General features: G+C 50.2%; 1 protein-coding gene across 1 annotated transcript; it reads right to left on the minus strand.

The window, feature by feature from the left end:
* Positions 1 to 612: 612 nt before the first annotated feature.
* On the minus strand, positions 613 to 12,031 carry LOC127920431 (kinesin-related protein 11-like; the record flags this gene model as incomplete). Its single annotated transcript, XM_052504514.1, has 7 exons — positions 11,948 to 12,031; positions 11,446 to 11,558; positions 7,047 to 7,161; positions 5,649 to 5,861; positions 1,880 to 1,990; positions 1,544 to 1,748; positions 613 to 1,292 (listed from the first exon to the last, which is right to left on the minus strand). Coding segments are annotated over exons 1-7 (1,512 nt in total), but the record flags the coding sequence as incomplete, so codon positions are not given.
* Between the last annotated feature and the right edge of the window lie 1,418 nt (positions 12,032 to 13,449).

Genomic DNA, 13,449 nt, shown 5'->3' on the forward strand with positions numbered 1-13,449 from the left:
TTGTGGTTGGTGTTGCGGTTGGTGTTGCGGTTGTGTACCTTCAGGTAGTAGACCAGCAGCTAATTGAGGGCGGGGTCTGCATTCAGCTGTGGTTGTAGCTGTGGTAGGTGTTGTGGTCGGTAAAGTGGTGTTGTGGTCAGTGTTGTGGTTGGTGTTGGTGTTGGATTATGATTTGTGCTTGTAGTTGGTGTTGTGGTTGTTGTGGTTGTGATTGGTAGTCGGTGTTGAGTTTGTGGTTGGTGTTGTGGTTGGTGTTGTGGTTGGTGTTGTGGTTTGTGGTTGTGGTGCTGTTTGCGATGGTGGTGTTGTAGTTGTGGTTGGTGCTGTGGTTGTGATTGGTGCTGTGGTTTGGTGCTGTGGCTGGTGTTGTGATTGGTGTTGTGGTTGGTGTTGTGGTTGGTGTTGCTGATTGGTGTTGTGGTTGGTGATTGTGGTTGGTGTTGTGATTGGTGTTGTGGTTGGTGTTGTGATTGTGATTGGTGTTGTGGTTGGTTGTTGTGATTCAGGTAGTAGGCCAGCAGCTAATTGTGGTTGGTGTAGCTGTGGTTGTGATGTGGTTGTGTTGTGATTATGATTGTGGCTGGTGTTGTGGTTGGTGTTGCAGTTGTGTACCTTTAGGCAGTAGACCCGCAGCTCATTGAGGGCGGGTCTGCATTCAGCTGTGTTGTAGGTGCTGTGGCTGTGGTTGTGGCTGGTGGTGCAGTTTGTGTGGTTGGTGTTGTGGTTGTAGTTGTGATTGGTGTTGGTGATTGTGGTTGGTGCTGTGGCTGGTGCTGTTGGTGTTGTGGTTGTAGTTGGTGTTTGTGGTTGGTGCTGTGATTGTGGCTGGTGTATTGTGTGATTGTGGTTGGTGTTGTGGTTGGTGTTGTGGTTGGTGATTGTGTTGGGGTTGTGGTTGGTGCCAGTGATTGTGACTTGGTGTTGTGGCTGGTGTTGATTTGGATTGGTGTTGTGGCTGGTGCTGTGGTTGTGATTGGTGCTGTGGGCAAGTGGATTGTGGCTGGTGCTGTGGCTGGTGTATTGTGGCTGGTGCTGGTGTTGGGGTTGTGGTTGGTGCTGTGGTTGTGATTGGTGTTGTGGTTGGTGTTGTGGTTGGTGGTTGTGTTGTAGTTGGTGCTGTGGTTGGTGCTGTGGTTGTGATTGGTGCTGTGGTTGGTGATTGTGGTTGGTGCTGTGGTTGTGGTGTGGGTGCTGCGGTTTGGTGTTGTATTGGCTGGTGTTGCGGTTGTGTACCTTTAGGTAGTAGACCAGCAGCCCATTGAGGGCGGGTCTGCATTCAGCTGTGGTTGTAGCTGTGGTAGGTGTTGTGGTTGTGGCTGGTGTTGTAGTTGTGGCTGGTGCTGTGGTTGTAGTTGTGGTCGGTGTTGGTGTTGTGGTCGGTGTTGTGGTTGGTGTTGGGGGTTGTGCTTGTAGCTGGTATTGTGGTTGTGGTTGGTGTTGTGGTTGGTGTTGTGGTTGTGGTTGGTGTTGTGGTTGGTGTTGTGGTTGTGGTTGGTGTTGTGGTTGGTGTTGTGATTGTGGCTGGTGTTGTGGTTGGTGTTGCGGTTGGTGCTGCGGTTGGTGTTGTGGTTGGTGTTGTGGCTGGTGTTGCGGTTGGTGTTGTGGTTGTGTACCTTTAGGTAGTAGACCAGCAGCTCATTGAGGGCGGGGTCTGCATTCAGGTTGACCAGGAAGCACTTGTCATCTCCAACTTTGATCCCAGACGTCTCCAGGGAGATCCCCATACTCTCTAACTGCTGCTGACGCTCCTGTGGAAATACAACAAACATATGTCATTTTACCTCTGCACAGACATTTACTACCAACGGTTTAGTCCGAATGCAGAAGCTTCCATGTGATATGAATGTGCTAAATGAATGTGAGTGAGTGTGTAGGTTACCGTAGCAATCTCCTCTGTGTTGCGTAGTTTCTGCTCCCAGGTAACGGTCATCTCCTGGATCAGCTTCTCTGACTCCTGAAGCCTCTCCTTCAGCTCTGGAGCCTTTAGAGACTGGAACATAGACACACAGAGACACACACGGACCAGTCAGAACGGACCAGCCAGGACGGACCAGCCAGGACCACCAGCCAGGACGGACCAGCCAGGACGGACCAGTCAGGACGGACCAGCCAGGACGGACCAGCCAGGACGGACCAGCCAGGACGGACCAGTCAGGACGGACCAGCCAGACGGGACCCAGCCAGGACGGACCAGCCAGATGGACCAGCCAGCCAGACGGACCAGCCAGCCAGGACGGACCAGCCAGGACGGACCAGCCAGAACGGACCAGCCAGGACGGACCAGCCAGGACGGACCAGTCAGAACGGACCAGCCAGAACGGGACCAGCCAGAACGACCAGCCAGCCAGGACGGACCAGCCAGGACGGACCAGCCAGGACGGACCAGCCAGAACGGACCAGCCAGGACGGACCAGCCAGCCAGGACGGACCAGCCAGGACGGACCAGCCAGGACGGGACCAGTCAGAACGACCAGCCAGAACGACCAGCCAGGACGGACCAGTCAGGACGGACCAGCCAGAACGGACCAGCCAGGACGGACCAGCCAGGACGGACCAGCCAGAACGGACCAGCCAGGACGGACCAGTCAGGACGGACCAGCCAGAACGGAACAGTCAAAACGGACCAGTCAGAACGGACCAGCCAGGACGGACCAGCCAGGACGGACCAGCCAGAACGGAACAGTCAAAACGGACCAGTCAGGACGGACCAGCCAGAACGGACCAGCCAGGACGGACCAGCCAGGACGGACCAGCCAGAACGGAACAGTCAGAACGGACCAGTCAGGACGGACCAGCCAGGACGGACCAGCCAGAACGGAACAGTCAGAACGGACCAGCCAGGACGGACCAGCCAGGACGGACCAGCCAGGACGGACCAGCCAGGACGGACCAGCCAGAACGGACCAGCCAGGACGGACCAGTCAGGACGGACCAGCCAGGACGGACCAGCCAGAACGGAACAGTCAAAACGGACCAGTCAGATCGAACCAGCCAGGCCGGACCAGCCAGGACGGACCAGCCAGAACGGAACAGTCAAAACGGGACCAGTCAGGACGGACCAGCCAGAAAGGACCAGCCAGGACGACCAGCCAGGACGGGACCAGCTAGAACGGAACAGTCAAAATGTACCAGCCAGGACGGACCAGCCAGGACGGACCAGCCAGGACGGATCAGCCAGGACGGACCAGCCAGGACGGACCAGCCAGGACGGACCAGCCAGAACGGAACAGTCAAAACGGACCAGTCAGGACGGACCAGCCAGGACGGACCAGCCAGGACGGACCAGCCAGGACGGACCAGCCAGGACGGACCAGCCAGGACGGACCAGCCAGGACGGACCAGCCAGGACGGACCAGCCAGGACGGACCAGCCAGGACGGACCAGCCAGGACGGACCAGCCAGGACGGACCAGCCAGAACGGAACAGTCAAAACGGACCAGTCAGATCGGACCAGCCAGGCCGGACCAGCCAGGACGGACCAGCCAGAACGGACCAGCCAGGACGGACCAGCCAGGACGGACCAGCCAGGACGGACCAGCCAGGACGGACCAGTCAGGACGGACCAGTCAGGACGGACCAGCCAGGACGGACCAGCCAGGACGGACCAGCCAGGACGGACCAGCCAGAACGGACCAGCCAGGACGGACCAGTCAGGACGGACCAGCCAGAACGGAACAGTCAAACGGACCAGACAGATCGGACCAGCCAGGACGGACCAGCCAGGACGGACCAGCCAGAACGGAACAGTCAAAACGGAACAGTCAGGACGGACCAGCCAGAACGGACCAGCCAGGACGGACCAGCCAGGACGGACCAGCCAGAACGGAACAGTCAAAACGGACCAGCCAGGACGGACCAGCCAGGACGGACCAGCCAGAACGGAACAGTCAAAATGGACCAGCCAGGACGGACCAGCCAGGACGGACCAGCCAGGACGGACCAGCCAGAACGGACCAGCCAGGACGGACCAGCCAGACGGACCAGCCAGAACGGACCAGCCAGGACGGACCAGTCAGGACGGACCAGCCAGACGGACCAGCCAGGACGGACCAGCCAGGACGGACCAGCCAGGACGGACCAGCCAGGACGGACCAGCCAGAACGGAACAGCCAGGACGGACCAGCCAGGACGGACCAGCCAGGACGGAACAGTCAAACGGACCAGTCAGATCGACCAGCCAGGACGGACCAGCCAGGACGGACCAGCCAGAACGGAACAGTCAAAACGACCAGTCAGGACGGACCAGCCAGAACGGACCAGCCAGGACGGACCAGCCAGAACGGAACAGTCAAAATGTACCAGCCAGGACGGGACCAGCCAGGACGGACCAGCCAGGACAGACCAGCCAGGACAGACCAGCCAGGACGGACCAGCCAGAACGGAACAGTCAGGACAGACCAGCCAGGACGGACCAGCCAGAACGGACCAGCCAGGGCGGACCAGCCGGAACAGACCAAAACGGACCAGCCAGAACGGACCATCAAACAGACCAGTCAGGGCGGACCAGCCAGGTCGGACCAGCCAGGACGGACCAGCCAGGCGGACCCAGAACGGAACAGTCAAAATGTACCAGCCAGGACGGACCCAGCCAGGACGGACCAGCCAGGACAGACCAGCCAGGACAGACCAGCCAGGACGGACCAGCCAGAACGAACAGTCAAAACAGACCAGTCAGCCAGACGGACCAGCCAGACGGACCAGCCAGGACGGACCAGCCAGAAACGCCAGGAACCAGCCAACAGACCAGTCAGGACGGACCAGCCAGGACGGACCAGCCAGAACGGAACAGTCAAAACGGACCAGCCAGGACGGACCAGCCAGAACGGACCAGCCAGGACGGACCAGCCAGAACGGACCAGCCAGGACGGACCAGTCAAAACAGACCAGCCAGGACGGACCAGCCAGGACGGACCAGCCAGAACGGAACAGTCAGTCAGGCAGACCAGCCAGGACAGACCAGCCAGGACGGACCAGCCAGAACGGACCAGCCAGAACGACCAGTCAGGACAGACCAGCCAGGACAGACCAGCCAGGACAGACCAGTCAGGACGGACCCAGCCAGGACGGACCAGCCAGAACGGACCAGTCAGGCAGACCAGCCAGGAGACCAGTCAGGACGGACCAGCCAGAAGGAACAACCAGGACGGACCAGCCAGGACGGACCAGCCAGGACGGAACAGTCAAAATGGACCAGTCAGGACGGACCAGCCAGAACGGACCAGCCAGGACGGACCAGCCAGAACGGAACAGTCAAACGGACCAGTCAGGACGGACCAGCCAGGACAGACCAGCCAGGACGGACCAGCCAGGACGGACCAGCCAGAACGGAACAGTCTAAACAGACCAGTCAGGACGGACCAGCCAGAACGGACCAGCCAGGACGGACCAGCCAGGACGGACCAGCCAGAACGGACCAGCCAGGGCGGACCAGCCAGGACAGACCAGTCAGGGCGGACCAGCCAGGACAGACCAGCCAGGACGGACCAGCCAGGACGGACCAGCCAGGACGGACAATCCAGGACAGACCAGCCAGGACAGACCAGTCAGGACGGAACAGTCAAAATGTACCAGCCAGGACGGACCAGCCAGGACGTACGTGTGTGTGTGTGCGGTATGTGTGTGTGTGTGCCTCTGTGTGTGTCTCCTACCTCAGCCTGAGAGAGCTGTACTCTGAGTTTCTCCACTTCCTCCCGGAGCTCTCTGATGATCCGTGCGTTGGGGTCTTCATTGACGACGGCGTGGTTGACGATCCTCTTGGCGCGGTCTGCGTAACGCAGCGTGGACAACGTCTCCTCGTAGTTATCAGCTGCTGGGCTCACCGTGGCGATCATACACGTCTTACTGTTGCCACCCAGGTTGTCCTGGCAACACCGAGGGAGGGATAGGAACAAACAGTTTAATTGATTGACAGTTATAACGTAGACTTCAGTGTTGGGGAATGTGAACAGTTCGAGCTAGTACAGCAGTTGTTTCTGTAACAGCAGTGGAAAGAGAATATTATTGATATTCCTTACATTACTACATACACACCTATGACCAATAATCAATAGACAGTACAGCTAGGACCAGAGTGATAGGAGGTGTGTAGGTGCCCTGATCAATAGACAGTACAGCTAGGACCAGAGTGATAGGAGGTGTGTGTTAGTACCCTGATCAATAGACAGTACAGCTAGGACCAGAGTGATAGGAGGTGTGTGTTAGTACCCTGATCAATAGACAGTACAGCTAGGACCAGAGTGATAGGAGGTGTGTGTTAGTACCCTGATCAATAGACAGTACAGCTAGGACCAGAGTGATAGGAGGTGTGTGTTAGTACCCTGATCAATAGACAGTACAGCTAGGGACCAGAGTGACAGGAGGTGTGTGTTAGTACCTGATCAATAGACAGTACAGCTAGGACCAGAGTGATAGGAGGTGTGTGTTAGTACCTGATCAATAGACAGTACAGCTAGGACCAGAGTGATAGAGGTGTGTGTTAGTACCCTGATCAATAGACAGTACAGCTAGGACCAGAGTGATAGGAGGTGTGTGTTAGTACCCTGATCAATAGACAGTACAGCTAGGACCAGAGTGATAGGAGGTGTGTGTTAGTACCCTGATCAATAGACAGTACAGCTAGGACCAGAGTGACAGGAGGTGTGTGTTAGTACCCTGATCAATAGACAGTACAGCTAGGACCAGAGTGACAGGAGGTGTGTGTTAGTACCCTGATCAATAGACAGTACAGCTAGGACCAGAGTGACAGGAGGTGTGTGTTAGTACCCTGATCAATAGACAGTACAGCTAGGACCAGAGTGACAGGAGGTGTGTGTTATTACCCTGATCAATAGACAGTACAGCTAGGACCAGAGTGACAGGAGGTGTGTGTTAGTACCCTGATCAATAGACAGTACAGCTAGGACCAGAGTGACAGGAGGTGTGTGTTAGTACCCTGATCAATAGACAGTACAGCTAGGACCAGAGTGACAGGAGGTGTGTGTTAGTACCCTGATCAATGGACAGTACAGCTAGGACCAGAGTGATAGGAGGTGTGTGTTAGTACAGACCTTGAGAAGCCAGGTGAGGACAGAGTCTCTGTAAGGAACAAACTTATTCTTCCCCCCCTTCCCCGCAGACTGGTCCGCCAGCGCAGAGATCACACAGCCCAGTGTGGTAAGAGACCTGCACACACACACACACACACACACACACACACACACACACACACACACACACACACACACACACACACACACACACACACACACACACACACACACACACACACACACACACACACACACACACAGGGAGAAAGACACTCAATATACCTCCATGATATATCCTTACATACATGTCTTGCATCAGTGTCATCAACCAATAAGACATGTCTAAAAAAGGATTTCACAGTTTCATAAACAAGCAGAAGTTTACTTCCTGTATTACAGTGACTATCATCATATGATCCATTACATTTACTGAACATAACATCTAAACAGTAGAGGTATTGGATGTTAACTGGGTATTGACATCTAAACAGTAGAGGTATTGGATGTTAACAGTAGAGTATTGGATGTTAACAGTAGAGATATTGGATGTTAACTGGAGGGGACATCTAAACAGTAGAGGTAATGGATGTTAACAGTAGAGATATTGTTAAGTAGAGAACTGGAGGGGACATCTAAACAGTAGAGGTATTGGATGTTAACAGTAGAGGTATTGAATGTTAACAGTAGAGATATTGATGTTAACAGTAGAGGTATTGATGTTAACTGGAGGGGACATCTAAACAGTAGAGGTATTGGATGTTAACTGTAGAGGTGTTGGATGTTAACAGTAGAGGTATTGGATGTTAACTGGAGGGGACATCTAAACAGTAGAGGTATTGGATGTTAACAGTAGAGATATTGGATGTTAACTGGAGGGGACATCTAAACAGAGGTATTGATGTTAACAGTAGAGGTATTGGATGTTAACAGAGGGGATCTAAACAGCAGGTATTGATGTTAACAGTAGAGATATTGGATGTTAACAGGAGGTAGAGGTATTGATGTTAACTGTAGAGGGGACATCTAAACAGTAGAGGTATTGATGTTAACTGAGGGGACATCTAAACAGTAGAGGTATTGGATGTTAACTGGATGAGGACATCTAAACAGTAGAGGTATTGGATGTTAACAGTAGAGATATTGGATGTTAACTGGAGGACATCTAAACAGTAGAGGTATTGGATGTTAACTGGAGGGACATCTAAACAGTAGAGGTATTGGATGTTAACAGACATCTAAACAGATATTGGATGTTAACTGGAGGACATCTAAACAGTAGAGGTATTGGATGTGATGTAGAGGTATTAGATGTTACTGAGGGGACATCTAACAGTAGAGGTATTGATGTTAATAATAGATAGATGTTATTGATGACATCTAAACAGTAGAGGTATTGATGTTAACTGGAGGGGACATCTAAACAGTAGAGTATTGGATGTTAACAGTAGAGTGTTAATGTTAACAGCAGATATTGGATGTTTGGATGTCAAGTACAAATAGTAGAGGTATTGGATGTTAACAGTAGAGGTAATGGATGTTAACAGTAGAGGTAATGGATGTTAACAGTAGAGGTATTGGATGTTAACTGGAGGGGACATCTAAACAGTAGAGGTATTGGATGTTAACAGTAGAGGTATTGGATGTTAACAGTAGAGGTATTGGATGTTAACAGTAGAGGTATTGGATGTTAACTGGAGGGACATCTAAACAGTAGAGGTATTGGATGTTAACAGTAGAGATATTGGATGTTAACTGAAGGGACATCTAAACAGTAGAGGTATTGGATGTTAACTGGAGGACATCTAAACAGTAGAGATATTGGATGTTAACAGTAGAGGTATTGGATGTTAACTGGAGGAGACATCTAAACAGTAGAGGTATTGGATGTTAACTGGAGGGGACATCTAAACAGTAGAGGTATTGGATGTTAACAGTAGAGATATTGGATGTTAACTGAAGGGGACATCTAAACAGTAGAGATATTGGATGTTAACAGTAGAGGTATTGGATGTTAACTGGAGGAGACATCTAAACAGTAGAGGTATTGGATGTTAACTGGAGGGGACATCTAAACAGTAGAGGTAATGGATGTTAACAGTAGAGATATTGGATGTTAACAGTAGAGATATTGGATGTTAACTGGAGGGGACATCTAAACAGTAGAGGTATTGGATGTTAACAGTAGAGTATTGAATGTAACAGTAGAATATTGAATGTTAACAGTAGAGGTATTGGATGTTAACTGGAGGGGACATCTAAACAGTAGAGGTATTGGATGTTAACTGTAGAGGTGTTGGATGTTAACAGTAGAGGTATTGGATGTTAACTGGAGGGGACATCTAAACAGTAGAGGTATTGGATGTTAACAGTAGAGATATTGGATGTTAACTGGAGGGGACATCTAAACAGTAGAGGTATTTGATGTTAACAGTAGAGGTGTTGGATGTTAACTGGAGGGGACATCTAAACAGTAGAGGTATTGGATGTTAACTGGAGGGGACATCTAAACAGTAGAGGTATTGGATGTTAACTGGAGGGGACATCTAAACAGTAGAGGTATTGGATGTTAACAGTAGAGGTGTTGGATGTTAACAGTAGAGATATTGATGTTAACTGGAGGGGACATCTAAACAATAGAGGTATTGGATGTTAACAGTAGAGATATTGGATGTTAACTGAGGGATATCTAAACAATAGAGGTATTGGATGTTAACAGTAGAGATATTGGATGTTAACAGTAGAGGTATTGGATGTTAACAGTAGAGATATTGATGTTAACTGGAGGGGATATCTAAACAATAGAGGTATTGGATGTTAACAGTAGAGATATTGATGTTAACAGTAGAGGTATTGGATGTTAACAGTAGAGATATTGGATGTTAACAGTAGAGGATATCTAAACAATAGAGATATTGGATGTTAACTGGAGGGGACATCTAAACAATAGAGGTATTGGATGTTAACAGTAGAGATATTGGATGTTAACTGGAGGGGACATCTAAACAATAGAGGTATTGGATGTTAACTGGAGAGGACATCTAAACAGTAGAGGTATTGGATGTTAACAGTAGAGGTATTGGATGTTAACAGTAGAGTATTGGATGTTAATAAACAGTAGAGGTAATGGATGTTAACAGTACAGTAGACAGTAGAATGGATGTTAACAGTAGAGGTATTGGATGTTAACAGTAGAGATGTAAGTATTGGATGTTAACAGTAGAGGTATTGATGTTAACTGGAGGGGACATCTAAACAGTAGAGGTATTGGATGTTATCTAAACATGTTAACAGTAGAGGTATTGTTAATGTTAACTGGATTGGGGACATCTAAACAGTAGAGGTATTGGATGTTAACTGTAGAGGTGTTGGATGTTAACAGTAGAGGTATTGGATGTTAACTGGAGGGGACATCTAAACAGTAGAGGTATTAGAGATATTGTTAACAGTAGAGATATTGGATGTTAACTGGAGGGGACATCTAAACAGTAGAGGTATTTGATGTTAACAGTAGAGATATTGGATGTTAACTGGAGGGGACATCTAAACAGTAGAGGTATTGGATGTTAACAGTAGAGGTGTTGGATGTTAACTGGAGACATCTAAACAGAGGTATTGGATGTTAACAGTAGAGATATTGATGTTAACTGGAGGGGACATCTAAACAGTAGAGGTATTTGATGTTAACAGTAGAGATATTGGATGTTAACTGGAGGGGACATCTAAACAGTAGAGGTATTGGATGTTAACAGTAGAGGTGTTGGATGTTAACTGAGGACATCTAAACAGTAGAGGTATTGGTTAATGTTAACAGTAGAGGTATTGATGTTAACAGTAGAGGTATTGGATGTTAACAGTAGAGGATATTGGATGTTAACAGTAGAGATATTGGATGTTAACTGGAGGGGACATCTAAACAGTAGAGGTATTGGATGTTAACTGAGGGACATCTAAACAGTAGAGGTATTGATGTTAACAGTAGAGGTATTGATGTTAACAGTAGAGGTAATTGGATGTTAATAGTAGAGGTTAACAGTAGATGTTAATAACAGTAGAGGTAATGGATGTTAATAACAGTAGAGGTATTGGATGTTAATAATAGAGGTATTGATATGTTAACAGTAGAGGCATTGGATGTTAATAACAGTAGGTAGAGGTATTGATGTTAATAATAGTAGAGGTATTGATGTTAACAGTAGAGGTAATGGATGTTAACAGTAGAGGTAATGGATGTTAACAGTAGAGGTATTGGATGTTAACAGTAGAGGTATTGGATGTTAACTGGAGGAGACATCTAAACAGTAGAGGTATTGGATGTTAACAGTAGAGGTATTGGATGTTAATGAGAGGAGACATCTAAACAGTAGAGGTATTGGATGTTAACAGTAGAGGTATTGGATGTTAATGGGAGGGGACTTACCTGTTGATGTTGCTGCCCTCCTTCAGCCTCTCCCCTGCAGCTCCAGTTTTAGATACACGCTCACTACCAGCCAGATCCACCAGGCTCATCTTGCTCACCTTCTCCCCTGAGTTCTACACACACACACACACACACACACACACACACACACACACACACACACACACACACACACACACACACACAAAACAATCAAAAACAATCCCCAAACAGACCAAACGAAGACAGATTAATATGATAGTAGTTAGTAGCTTAAACCTCTCATTACAACAGTAATAACACAAACGGTCTGTTGTTAAGATACATTACTGTGTATTGTCTAACTACAGGTCATTAAGAGAATCCTTGTCTGAAGGAGTTCTGAAGGATGACATGGTGGTGGGTGTGTGGTGGTGTGTGTGTGTGTGTGTGTGTGTGTGTGTGTGTGTGTGTGTGTGTGTGTGTGTGTGTGTGTGTGTGTGTGTGTGTGTGTGTGTGTGTGTGTGTGAGCCCTGACACTGACCCCAGACTTCAGGTCGTAGAGTGTCTGTGTGACGATGATGCTGAAAACGGCGTGGGGAACGACTGCTCTCCTCATTCATATTGGTGGCCGCTACCGTCTCGACTTATTCCCTCCGACATCAACACCTCAATGTCCTACAGAGAGAGGGGGAGGGGAGACAGAGACAGAGAGAGAGGAGAGAGAGGGAGAGAGAGAGAGAGAGAGAGAGAGAGAGAGAGAGAGACAGAGAGAGAGAGAGAGAGAGAGAGAGAGAGAGAGGGAGAGACAGAGGAGGGAGGGAGGGAGAGAGAGAGACAGAGAGAGGGAGAGAGGGAGAGAGGGAGAGGGGGAGAGAGGGAGAGAGAGTAAGAGGGAGAGAGGGGTGGGGAGAGAGAGAGAGAGAGAGAGAGAGAGAGAGAGAGAGAGAGAGATATAGAGGGAGATAGGGGGTGGGGAGAGATAGGGGGGAGAGAGAGAAAGAGGGAGAGAGAGGGGGTGGGGAGATAGATAGGGGGGAGAGAGAGAAAGAGGGAGAGAGGGGGTGGGGAGAGAGAGATCAAGATAGAGACGAGGGTGGTCCACCTCTCAGAGAGATAGTTTTAGACAGGCAGTCTCTATAACAACCCATTCAGGGATCAGCGTGTGGCTCAGAGCATCATCTGATCATTCAAGGGAGCAGGAGGCAGGGGTGGGGTGGAGACTGACTGACAGGGTGGATGGAGGGGAGAGGGGGAGGGAGATGGATGGAGGAGTATGGATGGAGAGGGATGGATGGAGGGGACATGGATGGAGGGGGCTATGGATGGAGGGGGGGAGAGGGGAGATGGATGGAGGGGGCTATGGAGAGGGGGATGGGATGGAGTGGACCATGGATGGAGGGAGAAATGGAGGGGAGATGGAGGGGAGATGGATGGAGGGGGTGGATGGAGGGATGGATGGAGGGGGCTATGGAGAGGGGACTAGAGATGGAGATAAGATGGAGGGGACTATGGAGAGGGGATAAGATGAGGGAGAGATGGGCTATGGATAGGGGACTATGGATGGAGGGGGCTATGGATGGAGGGATATGGATGGAGGGGGATGGAGAGATGGATGAGATTAGATTATGGATGGAGGGGATGGATGAGGATATGGATGGATATATATATATGGAGGGGATATGGATGGAGGGGATAGAGAGATATGGATGGAGAGAATGATGTCTGTGTACTGTCCACCTCTCAGGGAGCATAGTTTTAAACAGGCAGTATCTATAACAACCCATTCAGGACGTATCAGCGTGTGGCTCAGTGCCATCATCTGATCATTCGACTGGGTCATAGCAGGCAGGCAGCGGTGGGGTAGACTGACTGACTGACAGGGACTATGGATGGAGGGGACTATGGATGGAGGGGGCTATGGATGGAGGGGACTATGGATGGAGGGGGCTATGGATGGAGGGGACTATGGATGGAGGGGACTATGGATGGAGGGGACTATGGATGGAGGGGCTATGGATGGAGGGGACTATGGATGGAGGGGGC

The sequence above is a fragment of the Oncorhynchus keta genome, unplaced genomic scaffold (assembly GCF_023373465.1).
Source record: "Oncorhynchus keta strain PuntledgeMale-10-30-2019 unplaced genomic scaffold, Oket_V2 Un_contig_19529_pilon_pilon, whole genome shotgun sequence".
NCBI classification, from domain to species: Eukaryota; Metazoa; Chordata; class Actinopteri; order Salmoniformes; family Salmonidae; genus Oncorhynchus; species Oncorhynchus keta.